Genomic DNA, 20,870 nt, shown 5'->3' on the forward strand with positions numbered 1-20,870 from the left:
AAGGGTGTCATCTCAATAGTGGGGAAAAATTAGCCCTGGACTAAAGACTGCTGCCTATCAAAGCTCAAAAGCCAGGCTCAAAAAGACCAAACTATTTCCAAGTAACTTAATTGAATCCCAAAACAAAACTCAAAAATATTTAAAGGGAACAAAAATATTCGGCACCCAACAAGGTAATGGCTGACATCCAATTAAAAAATTACCAAGCATGCAAACAAGGAATAAAATATGAGTATAAGTGAGGAGCAAAATTAATTAATAGAAATAGACTCAGAAATGACACAAATGATAAAATTAGTAGACAAGCTCGTTAAAGCAGTTATAATAATACACTGGATCTACCTTGCTCCAAAATCCATTCCCTTACTTCGTAGGACATTGCAGTCTGTTTGCTCAACAATCCTGAAGCCTGGCCTGTGCTCTAAGATATCATTCCATGTTTTCACAATGACTAATCATTACCCAAACATGTCCGTTCTAGATTCAAATTAAACTCTCAGTGAAAGAAGAACCACAAGGTACTTTGGCAGTCTGAAGAGTTTCCCTTGTGGTATCTCCCACATGGAGTCCCAGAAGAAAAGTCCATTGAGGAGGCTGTGGGGTGTGGTATACTCAGAGTTTTAAGGAGGGGCTTGGAGTCGGAGTTCCCAGCGGGGCAGTATTGTACTTTTCAGACATTAAAGGGAAGAATCTGGCATTTTGCTACTCAAGACTCTTGTTGTTTGAGCCTTACTGGAAATGGAAGGCATCTAATATCGAAGATCGCACAGTATATTGCTCATATATTTGTTTAAATCTGGCTATAAAAAGATAACAATGGCTTCATTTTACAGATAGTTCTAAAATCCTTTTTGACTTATTATTGAGCAATAAGTCTTCCATTTTTTACTGGTTTTGGGAAAATTATCATAGGTTCCATTTTATTAAGAGTATATAATTTTGCTGATGTATTTGTAAGATGCTAATTCCATAGGAAAAATGAAAAAGCTTACCTCTTTGGTCTTTTTTAGCTCCTCTAATTGCAAGGTGTCCTTTTCATGTTGTTTTAAGAGCTCCTAAAAATAATTTTATTTGGAAAAGGTCAGCACTGGGGTTCTGGCAGAAAAACTAAGAAAGCCAGAATAGGATTCAGAAATATAATATTTGCCAAAGTTTAGATATTGGTTTCACAAAGCACATTGAAAATAAATGACATAACATACTAAAATTAAATAATGAAAATCTCACTCATGTTCAAATATTAAAAGAAGTTATATTTGCATCAAAGGCTTTTCTTGTTAGAATACAGATTTAATACTGTTAAATATCCAATTCCCCAAAGAAAGAATTTGTATTTAGTGCAATTCCAGTCAAAATACCATCAGGCTTTCTTGACAAGATAATTCTAAAATTTATATAGAAATAGAAAGGATGTAGAAGAGCCAAAATAATCTTAAAAAACAAGAGCAAAGTTAGGAGATTTTTATTCCATGATTTCAAGCCACAGCAATTAAGATAATGTGTTGTCCTAATTATAGACAAATAGTTGAACAGAACAGATTGGCGAGTCCACCCCCCACCCTCCCCCAAATACAACAAAGACACCAAGACAATTCAATGGAGAAAGAAAAGTTTTTTTAAACAAATCATTCTGTAACAGTTGGATATCTATATGGAAAAAAAAAAGACCTATGACCTCTACTTTACTCATACACAAAAATTAATCAAAATGGGTTATAGAATTACGAAAGCCAAAATTACAAAGCTTTTTAAAAAATAGAATATCTTCATGTCCTTGGATTAGGCAACAATTTCATAGAGAAGACAAAAAAAGCTGTAACCATAAAAGGAAAAAATTGATAGTTTGACATTCATCAAAATTAAAAACTTCTGCACCTCAAAAGATATTATGAACAAAATGAAAAGGTAAACCACAGGAGACAGAATTTGGAACACATGTATCTGACAAAGAACTTGTATCCATAGTATAAAAAGTACTCCTACATATCAATAATAAAAAGATAAACAACCCAAGGTTTTTTTAAATGGCAAGAGATTTGAATGGACACTTCACAAAAGAAGACATATATACTGTCCAATAAGCATATCAAAAATTACCCAACATAATTAGTCATCAAGGAAACTAAAACCACAATGAAATACCACTTCATACTCATTGGAATGGTCAAAGTTAAAAGACTGGCAATACTAACTATTGTCAATGATATGGAGCAACTGGAATTCTCATATAAGATGCAAGAGTAAAATGGTACAACACTGTGGAAAACAGCTTAGTGATTTCTTATAAAGTTAAACCTGTACCTACCCTAGATCCCAATAATAGTATTCCTAGGTATATACCCAAAAGAAATGAAAACATATGTCCACAAAAATACTTGTACAGGCTGTTTATAGAAGATTTATTCATAAAGGCCCCCAAAATGGAAACAACCCAAATCTCCAAAACAGGAAAATGATAAACACATTTGTGTGGTATTCCTACAAAGGAATACTACTGAGCAATAAGAAGGAAGAAATTACCGATATCAACAATGAATGGATAAGTTTCATAGACATTATGTTGAGGGAAAAGAGCATACACTATATAATTCCATTTATATGAAGTTTAAAAATAAAACTAATCTATGGTAGTAGGGTTCAAAAGAATGGTTGTCTTGGGGCAAGTTTTGAAGGAGATGGGGCTTAACTGAAAAGGAGCACAAGAGTGCTTTCTGGGTTGATGAAATGTTCCAGATCTTGATTTGGGTATTGGTTACATGGATATATACATTTGTCAAAATTCATCATGGTACATTTAATATCTGTGCATTTTTATAAGTGTAAATTATATGAGAAAGAGAGAGAGAACCCATTTATAGATTTACAGTCAGTGTTACTAGAAGAGAAAGGTATGCGTGCAGATAATCAAATTTCTCTTATTAGAGAAACTGCTACTCCTTATTCAGACATCTAAGCAATCTAGGCCCCATAAGCACTAGACATACTGCAGAGTATGCCCCATCTCCTCATTATCGTTTTGTTCAGTAGTATAGTGAATGCCATAAATGGGATTTTATTGGTGAAATTAGTGGCTTTTCAATTAACATGATGCTTAGAAATAGGCTCTTAAAAACAGAATATTCAAGATATCTAAAATATTTTAGAGTCACTTTCCACTTTGCATAAAATGGATACAAGAATCTAATAAAATTTATAGCTTGTGCACTGGATGGGGTCTAAGACTTGACCCCCAAATGGTCCTGTGTCCGGCTTGGGTGGATCTCTGGTTGCCAGATACCGACTACAGTGGTTACAGAAGCCATTGCATGTACCTCTGATGAATCTTGTATGCACCCAAAAGCTCAGAGAACTGATAGTATTACTGCTTGGACCTGCTGGCTAATGCATGTTTGTTTAGTAAATGTCCATATGTTTGGTAGAATTTGGTCTGAGATCTGCTTTTATTATAACCTGGTATCAGTGTCAAGGTCATGGAGGAGTAACTAATGAGTAGCTAACCCTCACCACCTCTAACTTTTGGGTAGCTACTCTTATTTACAAAGAGTTGTACATCACCAAACTGTTTAGTTTAATTTTCAACAATACCCTTTCTCTTCAGTTATAGTCAAGGATGAGGAGGACATTCAGAGACTGGGATTTTGGCAAAATAGGGAATTTCAGCTTCTGTATGTGCTTTGCATTCTATTGCTTCCTAGTAATTACAATTTTCATTCCAATAGCCCTGTGGTAAGACTCTCAGATTAAGGACAGCAAGATCATGAGGCTACTTGCTCCTATTTCCAGGGGAAGCTGGGAAAGGGGAACTATGCCCAGAAAGACAAAAGCTCATCTAACGACAGAAGCACACTTGGGAACCAGATGTGCTTTTGGCTGAGTTACCTCTTTCTCTCGATTGAAGTTCTCAAAGATAGCACTGTAGGAGTCATTTATTTTCTTCTTTTCTTCTTCTGACTCTAACTCAAACTTCTTTGTCATTTTACGTTCTGAGAAGGTGAGAGAAAATCACATATCTATGTGAATGTGGGAGAAACAGATGTAGAGAGAAAACCAGATTATCTGAAGATAATAGAAAGTCCAGACTGGGTCACACTCAAGGTCCTTTCAGCCTGGTGTGCAGCGTGTGATGCGCACCTGGAGATGCTTGAGAGTGAGGTCGACATGGTGGTAGCTCGCGATCACATCAGCCCTATGGGACTTACCTCTAATGTCTCTGGTTCTTTTTGTGTAGTTTATTTTGGATCTGTTGCTTATTGTTTTGTTTATTCCCTCTGCTGAAGTAACCACTATGCTTTGTTGAAAATCCTGTCTAAAGATATAGCTCTTGACTAACTCGACTTTTCCAGCAATAAAATTTATTCTGTAGTTAGCCCTGGGATAGAAGAAGGCTTAAATATTTTGGGGGGCAGGGGCAGGGGAAATAATACTAAGCAGGAGGAAGGAGGTATGAGGGCCTAACCCAAATTTCTTTAGCATAGTGGTGCTGGGGATGGATAAAGAGGCAACTCCTGGGCTCACAGAGTCTAGACTCTGAGCAGCTAAATTCTGGTCTCCCAAAACTGGTTGTAACATCTTAACTTAGACTTTGACGACATGGCACAAGTACAGTGTAAGTAGCTAGGAGCCTGGAAGAGGACCTGGGCTATGCTATACCAGGATTCTAAGTAAAGCCTCAAATAGGAGCAGCACCTCTTTCCATTCCCTGGCCTTCCCTTCAGGGTCTTCATGCTACCTTCTAGCAGTCCAGTGTCCCCACCAGGCAGGAATGGCCTCAAGGATTAACTTTCCCTCAAATAGCTACATTTAAACGAGTCATTTGTTAAAATCAATGAAATCTGAGATGAATTGGGTTGGGATAGGATGTGGAACAGGTTTGCAGAGGCTCCACTCTTACTTTAACTAGCTTTCTAGATGAAGGAGCAGAGTTTCCACAAATTCCTCTCTCCTTTTTCTATTTATGAAGATAACAAGACTACATTCCTATAGACATCCTCAAGCTTGTTCCAGCCCATGATGGCCAAACTTGGAACCAGTGAGTGTTGGAAGGTGCAGGCTTAGAACCTGGATGGCTGAGCTTCATAAAAGCCTCCATTCTTATTGTCACGTTCTTGAAAACTCCAGGTGCCTTCCATCCAGGCACCAGCCACGCGGCTCATCACCCTTAGTCTCCTTGAGTTGAGACCAAGCTTAATGGCAGTCCTTTGGTGTACTCATCATCAAGAAGTCAGAAGTTTCTGCACTCACTTTGCTGTAGCAAGATCTTTTCTCGCTCCAGTTGCTCATCCTTCTCCCATTCTGCCTTCTTCCTTGACCATTTATCTTCCATTTCATCATAAATGCTGTCCTGTGAAGGCACAAAAGCACCATGAAGAGAAGGGTCTGGAAGTAGGCTGTACACTGGCCCAAAGCACAGCAGTGGGCGCTTCGCAGCTTCATTCACCTGAGACCCTTGCTGAGGGGCTTTTATTTGGATGTAAATTCCAGCTCAGCCCCCCAGAGGGGCTATAGAACCCTAAAAGCTAGACATTACACAGTGTTTGCCCACGGGAACTGGGATTTCTTTAAAGACAAGTAGGGTTCGCATGCCAGCTCCCTCTGAATCATGACTCACACTCATCAATAGCATACAAAGAAACAAGGGACCTCAGCCATGCTACCCTGAGCAAGCCCGATCCCGTCTGATCTCGGAAGCTACGCGGGGTCGGGCCTGGTTAGTACTTGGATGGGAGACCACCTAAGAAGACCAGGTGCTGTAGGCCTAAAAAATAAGGGATTGTAAAATGACAGGGTCCTTGTAATCTGTGAGGTGAACCAAGGGTTGCCTCACACAAAAAAGGAAAGAAAGAAAGAAACAAGGGAAATGCTTAGTAATTAATTTGAACGCTTAGAAAATCATAGGATGTTTGTCAGAGAGTATCTATTTCCCTTAAAAAAATGTAACTTCCTTTGTGGTTGAGGTTAAATAAACCTAATCTGATGCCAGCCCTTGATGGGTGGCTCAGACTTCATGAGGGTGGGACCACAGAAGGGAGAAGGCCCAGGACCCGGATGATGCCGTAAGGTCTCAGAATCCTTACTCCCTTCCTTTTCAGGTTAGCAGCAGAATTCACAGTTGGCCTGGGCATCAGAGCTCATTTGTAATAGTTTGTAGCTGTTTAAATAGAGGTTCTTTTTCATCAGTTTCATGACTAGTGGGCAGCTCAGTTTCCATAGAGGTCAAACTCTCTGGAGAGGCCCAGATGGAAGCAAATACTATGCATACACAGGAAATTGGGGCAGCTTACCTGCTCATCAACCTGACATTTCTCTTAGGCTCCACTCTATGATGTTTTTCCTGATTGTATCAAGGTGCATCTTAAAAAATGAATTTTGGGTACAAGCTCAAAACAAATTGAGAATAGTCAATCAAGTTTCAGAGGCGGTGCTGATGCTTAACTTGGTTTCCTCCTTTGATAGAGTGATCAATTACCCTTGTTTGCCTAGGACTGAGTTGAGTTGTTTCCTGGGATTTCAGACTTTCATTGCTAAAATCTAAAAGTCCTGGGCGAACGGGATTAGTTGGCCCCCAATGGGTGCTGCCTCAGCCCTTCCCTGTCTGCTCCCATCTTCCACTCTCTCCGTTCCTTAATAAGAAATCCTGCCTTACCTATGGGTGCCTGGGCCTCCATAACATTAACCGATTACATGAATGGGATGTGTTCTGAGACAGCTAGAGCACTCCCATGTTCTGCTTGTGGGACTAGTACAGAGTGATACAGTCTTTCTGGATGGCCATTTGGCCAAATGTATCAAAAGCTTTTGCAATCGTTATTCCTTTTGACTCAGCACTCTACTAAATCAAAGATGTCACAAAGTATAGACATTAACAGCAGCTGCCTCCAGTGGTGATAGTTCTTTCTTTTTGTTGCTCTTGTTGGTTTTTGTTTTTCTGCTTTTTTAAAAAACAATGAGCAGCTGTTACTTTTGTAATGACGAACATTTTTCAGTGGGTTTCTCTAGTATCTGGGTGACTGACTTGTCACTCATGAAAGCCACCACAGTCCGCAGGTTCACTCTTTTCCCTGGGTTCAGTTAGTGCCACTTGAGTCTAAGGACATTGGGAATCTCAGGAAATTATTTTCCAGGCCAGAGCTCTAGATTCATCCCAGCATCATTAGCTGGGAATGAGCCCTGCTTCTCTTAGCGTCATAATCCACCAAGGAGCTCTGAATCTCACCTGATACATATAAAACATAGTCTTCAGATACTTATATTCCTTTTCCATCTCCTCTGGACAAAATGGGAGGAAAAAATAGGGTCAACATTACATTATTGCTCTGAAATATACATTTTGAAATCCAAATGTGAGCTGTCCTGCACACCTTCCCCGCCTCAAACTCATCCCCTAGGTGGTGAAACCATGGCATGCCTCAGAAATCATTCTGGAAGTTTATTAGAAACCCAGATGCCTGACCTACCCTAAAACTACTGCATCAAGCTCTCATAGGAGAAGCCCAGTATCCGTCAATAACATGCTTCCCCAGTGATTCTAATGCACATGAAATCTGAGAACTAATCCCCAGGGTAAACCTGCATCTTTGGAAGAGGAGCAAAACCTTGTAGCATGCACCTGCCTCTCTATTTTTTAAATAACATTGATTTTGAAAACAATATGCGTTCTCTTTAAAAACCTGAGAAATCAGCAAGGTGTAAATATCATCCTTTAAAAAATGCAAAGCAAAAGAAAATAAGGTTATAGAATTTCTCCTTCTCTCTGTGGATGTTAGTCTGTAAACTCAGAATTCTGAAGAAGACACACTTTGCTTTTCTCAAAGGCAGCATAAACAATAAGATAAATGGCCAACACAACCCTTATGGATTATAAGGCCGCACAAATCATAGTATGTCAGAATTTAATGAAACACCATCATTTTGCAGGTGAGGAAACTTGCTGAATTAGAATAGTATTAAATTTGTAGAACTTCGAAATATATTTTAAAAAATGATTTTACATTCTTATCATTCTGATAAAAGGAGGTATTATTGTGCTCAATTCCCAGATAAGGAAACTGAGACTCCAGATTAAGGGACTTGCTCAGATCCCAAAGTTTGGTCACAGGACCTCCTATCTTCTAGGTGTAGGAAGGACGTCAGTAGACATGGCTTCCATTTTTCGGTTTCTTTTTCAATCCTCCCTCTCCTTGAGCGATAGGAGGACACCTTTAAGGTCTAGCCAGAGGCCATCCATGGCCGTGAGAGTCCCTCAGTCCTAGTCCTGTATGGTCAGCCTCCATCCTCTTCACCATAGTTATTTTTTTTGGTTCTGAACGTACCTAGTTTTTCCTGAGAAGCCAACTTCTCTGCCTCTAAGACTGCTTTGTAGTTGTTCTTCAACTCAGTGAGCTCTGCTGCATGAGCCTCTTTGAGCTCCCTGTAAGATCCCAGGAGAAGGCCAGGATAATAATGTGTCAGCACAGGTTCATCGATTTGTAAGAAATGCACCATGTTGGTGCAGATGTCAATAACGGCAGAATTTGTGTGAGTGTGGGGTAAGGGGGTATATGGGAATTCTCTGAACTTTATGCTCTATTTTACTGTGAACCTAAAACTATTCTACAAAAAATAAAGTCTATTATAAAATAAACAAGTTGATTAATTAATGAATTAAAAAAATTTTTTTTTTTAAATCTAGTCTTTGACCCAATTAGGAAGACTTCTGTACCAAGGCTTATAAGGCTACTTATAAGCCTTGGTACAGAAGGTAGCATGGAAGGGATTTTGTGGGTTTCCTCACCCACACAGATGACACACCTCCTTTCACTTTCCCTTGGTTCTCTTTGTGGTTCTGGCTCCTGCCCTTCTCATAGCTTCTTCTCGTTTTACCCAGGCCCTGACCTAGCAGCCAGGGAGAGTAGAGAAGAGAGCAGAAGTGGCAGAGGAGGATCAGGCTGAGCTGAGAACAACTGTTGTCTACTACAGAAATCTCATAGAGAACAAAAGATGGCTTTTCTCAGTAATCGACAAAAGGGGAGATTATCATGGAAATGAAATAACTAGATGAGAAAGAGCAAAACCAGGAATAATCTTCTTCGTGCTATATTTTAGTGGCCCCAACCAAACCATCCTGCTCTCCAAAGACATGTGCTTCATCTCCCTCATCCCTTGCCACCCAATGCCATTTGGCACCATCTGAAATTCCAGTGAAATGAAATCTTGAAAGGATGTGGGCACCTTAGGGCCTTTAGTGGGGGCTTGTGCCAGAAAGCATACCTGTTCTTGTTTTCAAAGTTCTGCTGCATCTCAGCACGGCGGAGATCCATTTCATCGGAGAGCTGGAAATGAGGCCAGCATTAGCAACCCAGGATGGAAGACCCGACTTCCAGTCCAATCTGCAATTTCTGAGAAGACTTCCCATTCTCCACTCCTCATGCCCCTCTATCATTACTGTGGGTAAAGAACAATTCTTGCCTTGCTCTACGTTGTTTGGTATGTAATCATTTGTACATGAAAACCATCTCAGTCACTACCTGGTCTTGTGAGCAGGTCTGGTCTCCTCTGCTGGACTGTAGTCTGTTTGTAAGAGCATGACCTTTGGACTCTCAGTTATATAATTCAATTGAACAATCATTTCTTGAGCAAAAGGCTTGGCCTGGAAGAGCCAAAGAGGCCTAAGACTCAGACCCTGCCTTCGATGAACTTAAAATCCAATGTTAATAAATCCTCATTGGCAGAATGCTTGTGTTTGGCACGCAGGATTTGCTCCAGGTCACCCTCCATTCTAGCCCATCAGATTCTCCAGCCAGTGTCTCAGGAACAGTGGACACTTCCAAACTGGTCAGCACCCTCTGTCAGCTGAAAGAAGGGTTCAGGGCTTGTTCTTGTCCCTCTCTGACTAAGCGGTGGCACCAGTACTCCTCCCTTCCACAACAATTTGGGGTGTTCACAGTTGGGAGAATTTAAACATATTTAGAAATAATCTCTAAGTATGTCTTCATAGGGCTGATGTTTCACTGAGTGAAAACGTTCCTTTTGCCCAATAACACACCACTGATGAGGTAAGTGACTCTGCTCCAATTGTTTAACTTCGTGAGCCTCAATTTCCTTTCTGTAGAAGCAAACCACAAACCTGGCAGAGTTTTCAGATAAATACAGTACAATCAATTGCAGGGGAGGGCTCAGTCTGAGTTATAAGCTGGTGCACTATAGTATTCAGAAGTGTCCGGGGAGAGTCAGAGGATGAAGGGTGGGCCTGCTGGAAATTCAGCCTTCACAAGTGGGTTTCACTACAACAGGCAAGAGTGTGTATATGTGTGTATGTGTGTGGGGGTGGGATACTTCTGATTATCGCTCTGGTTTATCACTCCGGCCCAGACCACAAAGCACATCTGCTGGAGGTGGGGAAGAAAGACTATGATAAAACAAATGGTAAAATCTAAAGGGGGTATCGCCAAAATCCCCAGGAAACACAGAGTGTGACTGACATCAGCAGAATCTGAAGTGCGGGCTTTGGTAGTTTCGAAAGCAACAGAAATTAGGGACTGGAGGCTTCTGGGTAGCTTTTGAGCCACACCGGAAGCACTGACTGCACTAGTGCCCTAAGCAAGAGCCTCTGCAACCTCTGAAGCTTAACTCACCACAGATGCCTCTGCAGACCCTACAGGAAGTGGCTGGTGCCTCCTAGTGTGGAGAAGACAATGGCATTTCATTGAAATGATTGTTCAATTGAATTATATAACTGAGAGTCCAAGAACATCTCTGAGGTACTCCAAGAACTCCCAGAAATTGAATTAGGACTTGAAAAGGGTCTTGAGTTCTTATAATTATGAATGAGGATGGAGACAGAGAAATACCTTTGGGTGACCACAGTCCTATGCTGTTGCCTGGACAATGTGGCTCCCCTGAGTCAAGTGCTTAGCCTCATGCCTGGCACATAGCGGGTGATCTGAAAATATTGGTCTTTCCTCTACCCATAGAGGTGTCGGCTAACTCAAGGATCACTCACCAATTTTTCAGCAGACTTGTGATCTCTGTTCATTTGCTCTATTATCACCGTCAGCTCAGATATCTGCTCTTCTAGGTCATTAATGATATCAGTCCTACGGGATAAGTAATTCTTCATTCACAGAGCTTCTACATCATGCCCATCAGACCCCTCCCTGAACATGACTGACTCTGGCCTGGGGAGAGTGGGGCCATGTTCTGCACCTGCTCCACCATCATAGGGGTAAGGGAGGAGGGGTAGAGGGGTGGTCTGGGAGAAGGAATTTGGCAGTAGGATGGTTGAGCCTCAGACATGGTGCTTTTAGGTGAGCAAGCCAGAAGTGAGCTGGGGTGGTTTGGTGGCCTATTGAAGAGAAGGGAAAGAAAAATATGTCAGATGTCTATTAGAGTCTGACCTGGATTTGGTAATGATAGTTGAAATGCAGGAGGGAGAATGTAGGGGAATAGGATTGATGCTGACAGACAAAAAATAGATCAGCTGGACAAAGAGGAGAGTTAAGACAGTGGCTTTCAGAACTGATAAAGGTTTTCTGTGCTTCTGGGTCTGGGGCCTCCATGATGCCTGTAAGATTATTCGGGTCTATTTGGTTGAGCTGGAGCAGACAGGGTGGCAGTCAGTGCAGTGAAGCAGAGAGGAGGGCCTCAATTCAAGAAGGTGAGACAACAAGAGGATAAAGTATCAAGATATGAGAAAGAAGAAAGGGTATGGGAAAGCTGAACCATGGGGAACCCTCATCTTTAGAACATGATCTTCGGTATAAGCAACACTCATAGCTTCACCAGGGAATAAAACAAACATGGGCTATTCTGTTTTATTATGCCACTACTGGTGATAACTTTCTTATGAGGCCAGAGGTGGTTGAGGGTGCTGGCTTGACTGTGGGTGCATGGCCTATCTCTTCCTGCAAAGGGCCGTAGACGAGCAGGGCAAAGAAAACAGGGCCTGAGTGTTTTCACTGGAGGAAAGACAGGACTGGAGTGTGGTTTCCCCGGGCAACTCCATACATAGCCTCACTCGGCATGGGCTTCTGTGTTCCTCAGCCTCATCTCCAGTCTGAATCCCTTCCCAAATGAAACCACTGCTAACAGTGGGATTGTATCTTTTCTATACACTTACAAATAGGTAGGTGATGTGTATGTGTGTGTTCTGTTGTTATTGTTGGTCATTTAGATTTGTTTTGGAAAAATAACTTTCACAGCAATTTGAAGGCCAAGGAAAAGACACTCATTAGGGAGGCTTTTCAATAGTTCAGGTAGGAAGTAACAGATGGGGAAGGAGAAGATAGGAATGAGAGATTTAGGAGGTAGAATGAAAAGGATGTGGGGACTGCCCTTATATGGCACTGGAGGATAGAGAGTGGGTGGAACTTAAATGACAGAAAGGATGACAGTGCGTCTAACTGGGATGGAGTCAGGTCAGGATCTTCCACATTGCATCTTCCAGAGGCAGGAACTGAATGGTGCCTTTGGACATAATGAAAAAGAGATGCATAATTGGATCTCCCAGAAAACCTGACTTTCCTCTTAGTTCTCACTCTCCAAATTTGGACTATTTTATGAATAGTTCATCTGTACATTACCTCTAGGAACAATTGTTCTCCTTTAGGACAAATTATGCTATACCCATTCATTTTCCGGATCAGCCGCCTGACTTGACCTTCATCCTAACTAGATGGGATTGGAGCAAAGAGAGGGTGTGGAGAGGAGCAAGCTCAGGGCTGAGGCATGAAGTGACCAGTAGCACCTCCAGAACAAGGACTCTGTGGGCTGGGAGTGGACATTAGGGGCTTGTCCAGGCTTAGCCAGGCAGGGATAAGTCTGAGGAGCTGGATGTTGATCCAAAGACATTACCTGGGAATTTTGATTTTGTCCATCATCTCTGATTTCAAATGCTTCTTCCTATTAAACATCTCATCTCCCAAGGTAACGGAAATCTGCTCCCTATTTCGAATGAGGCGATAGCCAGGTGACACATTGATCACTTCCTAGACATCAAGGTAGAAGATAATATTGCAGACTCAGAGTGCTGAGATTCCTCCGAATCTTCAACTGTGCCCTACTTACTTCTAAAAGCAGAGACGTGAGATGCGAGTCCAGGGTCCAAGTCCGTCCTGTGTCCTCCCCCAGTTACCACTCACCCTCATATCTCGGGCCCACGTTTCTCTCCTGAGATTCAATTGCAAGACCCAACTGGCTCCTGGATGTCTCCACAGGACTTTCAAGCTCAATATTTACAAAACCTAACTGTTGACACCCACTCCTCACCCTGGCCCCAGCCCTACTGCTCCTCTGCATTCTCCATCATGGCCAGAAGCCAGAAGGCAGAGAGCATTGTGGAAATTGCTCAGGTTTTGGAATTCAACAGGCCTGAGTTTAAATCCTGGCTCTGCCACCAACCATAGTTACTCAACATCTCTGTGCCTCGGTCTCCTCATCAGAAAATAAGGATAATAACTCTTCCTCAAAAGGATTTTGTGAAGAAAAAACAAAGTAACATCTGAGAAAATGCCTAGCACAATTGCAACAAACAAACAAACAATAACCATTGTAGTCAGTTCCTTCTCCATGCCCCACTAGATGCCCAGTCAGAAATCTGGGCAGGGCTACCAGCTATCAGAGATCAAGATACGATTGTACCTTCTAAAGTTGTACAGGACACCCCTGAAGGACTGTAAGTCCTGCCATCGTTATCTCCTAATTATATCCCAACCTCATCCTCTCCACTCACACCCCTGTCCCTGCGTAGCCCGAGGCCACTACCATCTGTCTCTCTGGCTCCTGAGATATCTTCCCAGCTGCCCTCTCTCCCCTCAGCCTGACTCCCTTAAGTTCATCGTTCTCCTCACCTGAAGGGCTATGACATTTTTGTTTAATTTTTTTCCTGCCCATGATCCTTTTTCAAGGGGGTGAGGGAGAAAGGAAAATAGATAAAAGCAGAAAGTAGTAAAAAGCATCAATTATATCCCACTAGAGGTTTTTTTTTTTTTCCCTAAAATATAAATCTTACCTTGTCTCATTCCGTTAGACCCATAAAGGCTCCCAGACATCAAAAAGATTAGGCCCAAACTCCTAGGCAGATGTCAAGGTCCTTCTAGGTTTGGTCCCCATCTCTTTCTCCAGCACACCCTGTCCCCTAATCCCTCAGGTTTCCTGATAGTCCCTCGCCCAATATTTGTGGGTTCACAAGTGTGACAGAGGGTTTTCTGCACCTAGGCATGAGCTGTCCCCTGGCCCGGACTGATTGTCACCATCTGGTTTCCCTGAGCACTCTCCTCACCCTACACAAAAGAGTAGCGAGATAATTAAATGCCCTCTCTGGGATCTGGCTGAGTCAAATTCAAGTCTTGATCCTGCCACTTAGCAGCCATAAACTATATGCAGTAATTCCAGCACATCCTCACAGGACCATTGCAAAGATTCAATGAAGTAAAAGTAGGTATAAAAGGACATGCCTGCACACAGTAGGTACTCAATAACTGTTAGTCCCTGCACCCTCTTCCCATTTTTACTCACATAAGGTAATTGATTGCTCTCCTCTTGTTTTCCTAACTGGATTTTCACTCTGCAAGAAAAAGTCGTGCTCAGAAGCCACCGGAGAGTAAGATGTTCCAAGCTGAGGAGCTGCGTCCTGACCCCACCACTCATTTGTGAGAAGTGACGTTCCTAGGATGACCTCAGAGACCTCTTTCAGTTCTCAAAATATGCTACTTCAGGAAATAGGGAATATTTAATGGTCCAGGGATCGCTGGTATAAAGATTGTGATAAAATGGCAGGTAGTAAAAAAGTGGAAAATCTACTAGTCACTAACTGAATAGTAGACCCATTTCTGAAACAAAAACCAAGAGACTTGGTGTGAAGCCTCACAGGGCTCTCCGGTGAGCATGGTGCATAATCTTAAATGCACACATCTTTGGGTGCCAAGTATGCTGTCTGCACAACCACCTTTCTTCTCATTTGCATGAGAAATTGGTGTTCCGGGCCCCCGAAATTGCCAGTTAAGTGAATTCGGGATTAGCAAAGCGTTCCTAATTTGAGATCTGGTCCTAACCCTGATCATAATAAATGTTTGTTTCCGCAGACAAGAAACATGAGCATAATATCAGGTACCCACATATCAAAAGAGTATTTGTAAGGGAGGTCACTGAGAAGGTGAAAGATTAGAATAAGAGCAACTAGCTTTTGATGTGCTGACAAGAGTAGGCAGGCTTAGGGCCTCTCCCCTTGGCCTCGGTGTCCACTCACACATGTGCACACGCCATCAGGCAAACGCTGTGGAGAGAGACAAACAAAACGTGCTGCCGAAGTTCCATTTCCCCATGACCAAAACACCCACAACACCTTTAAGGGGGGCGGAGTTGGTTACCGGGGTGGGACAGGTCCAGAGTCCATGGGTGACTTTGGGTGTGTGCAGTGGGGTTGGAAGGACTTTTCCTAGTGGAAGCAGTTCCATCTTGGTTAATAACCATCCGTCTAGTTTTGACCCTACGTTTCCCACCCCTACAGGGGGCCTCCAGAGAGGCACCGAGAACTCTCTCGAGAAAACCAGTCCAAGGTTTGGGCTATCTTAGATGCGACCGACCTTTGATTTTAGCTTTCACTGGCAAAATAAAACAAACAAACAGAAAAATGATTCTGTGTTTTAAAAAGTGGGCACGAGTGTATATTATACACAGATAATACAATGGGACCCACAGGTAATTTAAAAGATTTAGAACCATTTAAAATACAACTCGACTCATATCAACTATACGTTCCCATTTAACTGTCCGCAATGCTAATTTGGTTTGCTTCCACTGAATTTAGGAAAGCCTTGTGGGGGAACCACTGGGTGGCCTGGATCTCTTTAAAAAGCTGACCAGGGATTTGGGCTTATGTCTTTTTTGCTCTTGGTTATTCTCTTTAGGCGGACAGAGACCTTCCACAGCATCGCGTTAACTTTAGAACTGTCAGAAAGGTCAAAGTGTGACTACATAGATACTCATTTTGTCAGATAACTGTGTGTGTCTCATGAAAAGTAAAAGGCGAGGTCAATCCAGAATGACTCTCTTTCCTCTTTTTGTCCTTGTCAACCTGATACTCAGATCGCTCTGATCACATTGAGCAAATTTTGACACTTTGTTGACATCAATTGAAGCACTTCGCGTTTTCTCATTTAATACGTTCAATGAGTGGTTAATGTATGCAGACCACAGGGCTCCGTACCAAGAGAAACGAATGAGATATTTTTATTTAAGAAGAGAGAAAAAGAGACACATAAATACTGACAATAGGAGATGAAAAAGAGGTAAATGCCATAGAGAACTGCAGATAAAGCGATTTGCCCACTGTGTCTCTCGGGTTGAGAGTTCCTCCTAGCTATTGACATTTATCAAGGTTCCTGATATATTAAAACAAACAAGCAAACAAAACCCAACCCCTAAGAATTGTCAAAACAGGATTACAACAATTATATTATAATTTATATTGAAGAATTGCAAAGTTTTAACACAAAAATCACTCTCTCTGTTTGCACGAACATTATAGGATTCACAAAAAAATGTCATAATGCACAGTTGAGATTGTGTGTTTGAGGCCTGAGGCCCAAGTAAGAAGCTGACTGATGAACAGGTCCTATTTGGAGGTTGTGTCAGCTGCTACCAGGAGTAGCTGGCCCTCCTGCACCCGGCTGCTCCACTTCCCAGCCCTGCTCAGCGCCGCCTGGACAGGGCCTGGAGGCCAGCTGACAACCAAGTGTGTCTGCTTCGAACTGGTTTTAGAGGATGGCTTGTTTCAGGGAAGAATTTGCCTTGAAGAGTGTTACTGGAAAGTCATAAATACAAATACAAAGTCATAAATATAGTAGCCCGAGCTGCGGGCTACTGAATCCAACAGTACTGCTCGGCCCTCATCTTAACTGACTCACCGGCAGTTTTTAACACAGATAACGAGATCCTCCTTCTTGGAGTATTTGTCATTTTGCTCCCACAACACCAGGTAGATGATTCATCTGCCTCAAGGTCTTTGATAGAGAATTTAAAAAGTACACACAAAGTGTCTCTCACTATACTACAAAGCCAGAGGAGGACATTGTTGTCAGGGGCTCATGGTAGTGATCAGACTGGAGCTGTGGGTGTTAGTGAGGTCGTTCCCAGCAAGAGGCATTGGGTGACTGCGGACTTGAGCTCACCTATTAATGTGGAGGTTAGAGAAGATCCACAGGTGTGATCACGCCAGCAGGGGCCAGCACACAGAAGGCAGGCAGTGAGGACCCATTTCACTCATACGGCCATTCAGTGGATCCCTGTCATGACCAGGCTGTGCTACCACCACTCTATTGAAACAATTCCCTTCATTGTCACTGAGCTGCGGGCTACTGAATCCAACAGTACTGCTCGGCCCTCAACTGACTCACCAGCAGTTTTTAACACAGATAACGAGATCCTCCTTCTTGGAGTATTCGTCATTTTGCTCCCACGACACCAGGTGGATGATTCATCTGCCTCACGGGCAGCTCCCTCTCAGTCTCCTTTTTGGATCCTCCTAGTCTCTCCCACCTCTCGACACTGGAGTGCTCTGGGGCTCAGCTCTCCCACCTCTTCCCACCTCTAGCTCCATTTCTCACCTTGGAGATCTCACTTGGCTGCAGGGCTCTAAGTACTGTAGTGACCTCACCTTTAGAAACAATAGGTTAAGGATAAGACATGGTACGTGCTAACCGCCATGTCTCACTTCTAGTTAGTTATCTGCTAAAAAGTTATTAACTAAAGGGATTTACTGGCCGGATCACTGCCTATAGGTACAAAATATTTTAACAATGACGCATTCTGCTTCTGTACCCCTGCTTGCTTACCCACCTCTTAGTTATCAGTTAATGAATGGAGGAGATATAGTCTTTTGTGTAAAGATTAAGGATGTGGGGGATGGGATCGAGGGCTTAAAACCTTTGTGCCCCTGCGTCTCGGGGCTGCTCCTTTGCAAGGACAGCCGCCGGCTAATAAACTGTCTCTTGGACTAGAGCACTCGAGTTGGGCCTGGTTATTTCGGTCACAACAAGTACCGTGTATATGCTGATGACTCTCAAATGTGCATCCGTAGCCCCGACCTCTCAGACTTGCTTATCCAACTACTTACCTGACATTGCCACTTGGATATTAAGAGGCACCTTGAACTGCCTGAGCTCAGTCCCCTACACATACGTACGCCCCTCAGCCTTCCCCAATCTGAGAAAATGGTGACTCCGCCCTTTCTATTGCTTAGCCAAAAATCTTGAAGTCAGCCCTGACCCCTCTTCCCCCTCCCCTCTTATTTTATAACCTTCCCATTAGCAGATCCTATTGGTTTCTACTTCAGAATATATCCAGAATGTGACCACTTCTCATCACCTTTGCTGTTTCTACCAGGTTCAATTACCATCATTTCTTGCTTGGATCTTGCAGTTACATCTTGTCTGGTCTCCTTTGGCTTCTCCCAAGACTTCTGCCCTTGGCCATTACACTCATTTATTTCTCAATGCAGTCGCCAGATTAGTCTTTTCAAAATGCAAGTTGGATCATGTCACTCTTCTCAGAATCACCTGATGGCTTCACAGCTGTTATGGGCTAAGTTGTGTCCCCTTCCCTCTATTCATATGTGGAAGCCCTAACCCCTGGTATCTCAGAATATGACTATATTAGAGATATAAGGCATTTAAAGAGGTGATTAAGATAAAATGAGGCCATTAATGTGGGTCCTAATCCAATCTCACTGGTGTTGTCATAAGAGAGACAAGGACACACAGAGAGCCTCCAGGGATGTGCATGCACAAAGGAAAGACCACGTGAAGAGGCAGCAAGCGGGTGGTCATCTGCAAACCAAGGAGAGAGTCCTAGGAGGAAGCCAATCTGCTAGCACCTTGATCTTGGACTTCGAGACTCCAGAACTGTGAGAAAATAAATTTCTGTTGCTTAAGCCACTCAATCTTTTGTTGTGGTGGTTGTTGTTATGGCAGCCTTCGCAGCTAATACACCATCCCTTTCAGAGTAAAAACCAAAGTCCTTACGGTAGCCAGCAAACTTCAGTGTACGTTTTCTGTTGCTGCTGTAATGAGTTACTACAAGCTTAGTGGCTTAAAATAACACCAATTTATTATGTCATAGTTTTATAGGTCAAAGTCTGCAGTGGATCTCACTGGGCTGGAGCTGAGGTATTGGCATGGCTGTCTTCCTCCTAGAGGCTCTAGGGAAAGTCTGTTCCTTTGTCTTTTCTGGCTTCTAGAAGCTGCCTCGTTCCTAGTGGCCTTTTCCTTCATTTTCAAAGCCAATACCTGCTTCACTCTGATCTCTGCTTCTATTGTTACATCTCCTTCTCTGACACTCTGACTTCCTCTTTCATATATAAGGACCTTTATGTTTACATTGGACCCAGCTAGATAATCCAGAAGAATCTGATTATCTCAAGGTCAGCTGATTAGCAAACATAATTCCTTCTGCAATATTAATTTCCTCTTGGCAAGTAACACAACATGGTCACAGTTTCTAAGGATCGTGACGTGGACATCTCTGGGGGACCATTGTTCTGCCAACCACATTCATCATTTTTATTACTTCTCTTAGCTCATCTCCACCTCTCTCTCTTCACTTCCTCCATTCCCGCCACATTAACCTCTGCTATCCTGAAAAAGGCCAGATGTGCCGAGCAAGTTCTCACACACAGCCTTTGCACTTGCCGTTCCTTCTGCCAGGTGTGCTTGCCCCAGATGTCAGTGTGGCTCCTGCTGCCCTCTTTCCACAGGGGCTTCCCCTGGTCTCCCTGTATGAAATAACAACGCTAAGCTCCAGGAGAGTGGAGACTTTGTTGAGTTCACTGCTCTTGCCCACACCTGAAACAGTGCCTAGCAAAAATAGGTACTCAATAAATATTTTCCAAATAAATAAATAAATGGAATACAAAGACTCACTCAAAGACGTAAAACTAAGTTATGAAATAGGAATAAAAATTTAAATTTGTAAGTAAAAATAGAGCTGCAATTTACAGAACATCTTAGACCCAGGAAAGTAATCAGTAAACGATGAGATATCACCAACAAGAGGCTCTTCCCCTCTGACAGGCATCAAGCATTGTGCCCCTTAGTGCAGGAAACCTTAGCTCATTTGTAGTGACTGAATGCTGTGGGTGCAGAGGGCCACAGAATCTACATGTAGGGTCTGAGGTTTGGGGGTAATCACGGTGGGTTCTGGCAATTCTCTGACATTCCTGACAGCAGTTAGTTCAGGTCAGGTAAGGCTGTGAAGGCCAAGGCTGTGAGGGAGATTGTTTTATTCACATACCTCAAACCATTCCTGCCCCATGGACACAAAAATACTTACTTTGGGGAGACAACTGGTTTTGTTGTTGGTTGGACAAAATTTTGTTTTTTTGAAGCTGGAGGAAGAGGAGTTAGCCTGAAAGTAAAAAATAAATAACAAAAAGAGGAAATTAGAAATTCAGAAACCTGTTTTAGTATTTCCAAATTAGGTAGATCCCCACGGTGACCCCAAATTGAAATATGTGGGCTGACAACTGGAATCTTTAAAACCAGGGTGGTTTTTGGCCACCTCAGACCAAATGCCTTGGCACTCGTTCACCGTCCTGGGGAGTCCCTGGGTTGACAGCACAGCTTGTTCCCCAGTTTCCAAAGCTCCTGGTCCCACCTGAAGGGGCAGTTTCCATGGGCCCTTTGGTTGAAGGCTCCCCTTTCTCCGTTGCACTAACTCTGAGAACTCCTCATTTAAGATGACACTAAGCCCTGGCAGGACCGGCAAGAGCAACGTGCAGCCAAGAGGCTGGCTGGTGAGAGCTGTGCAAAGCTAGGCTTTCTGGCCCTCTTGGGATCTTGCTACTAAATTGCCTGTTTTGGAACCCAAGCCCCCAGGCCCTGGTCCATCCAGGTAATCCT

General features: G+C 42.8%; 1 protein-coding gene and 1 pseudogene across 1 annotated transcript in view; one reads left to right on the forward strand and one right to left on the reverse strand.

The window, feature by feature from the left end:
- Window positions 1-20,870, reverse strand: part of FLACC1 (flagellum associated containing coiled-coil domains 1) — a 31,386-nt gene that overhangs the window by 3,746 nt on the left and 6,770 nt on the right. Inside the window, exons 3-12 of the mRNA XM_039844439.1 lie at window positions 20,302-20,376; window positions 14,491-14,539; window positions 12,829-12,962; window positions 10,979-11,072; window positions 9,247-9,308; window positions 8,310-8,407; window positions 7,214-7,266; window positions 5,242-5,341; window positions 3,880-3,983; window positions 993-1,055 (exon numbers count right to left, since the gene is read on the reverse strand). Of these exons, the coding sequence (XP_039700373.1) occupies window positions 993-1,055; window positions 3,880-3,983; window positions 5,242-5,341; window positions 7,214-7,266; window positions 8,310-8,407; window positions 9,247-9,308; window positions 10,979-11,072; window positions 12,829-12,962; window positions 14,491-14,539; window positions 20,302-20,376 (832 nt within the window). The remainder of the gene's footprint in view (window positions 1-992; window positions 1,056-3,879; window positions 3,984-5,241; window positions 5,342-7,213; window positions 7,267-8,309; window positions 8,408-9,246; window positions 9,309-10,978; window positions 11,073-12,828; window positions 12,963-14,490; window positions 14,540-20,301; window positions 20,377-20,870) is intronic.
- Window positions 5,638-5,756, forward strand: LOC120587766 (uncharacterized; annotated as a pseudogene).

Source organism: Pteropus medius, unplaced genomic scaffold (genome assembly GCF_902729225.1).
Source record: "Pteropus medius unplaced genomic scaffold, Ma_sr-lr_union100, whole genome shotgun sequence".
NCBI lineage: Eukaryota > Metazoa > Chordata > Mammalia > Chiroptera > Pteropodidae > Pteropus > Pteropus medius.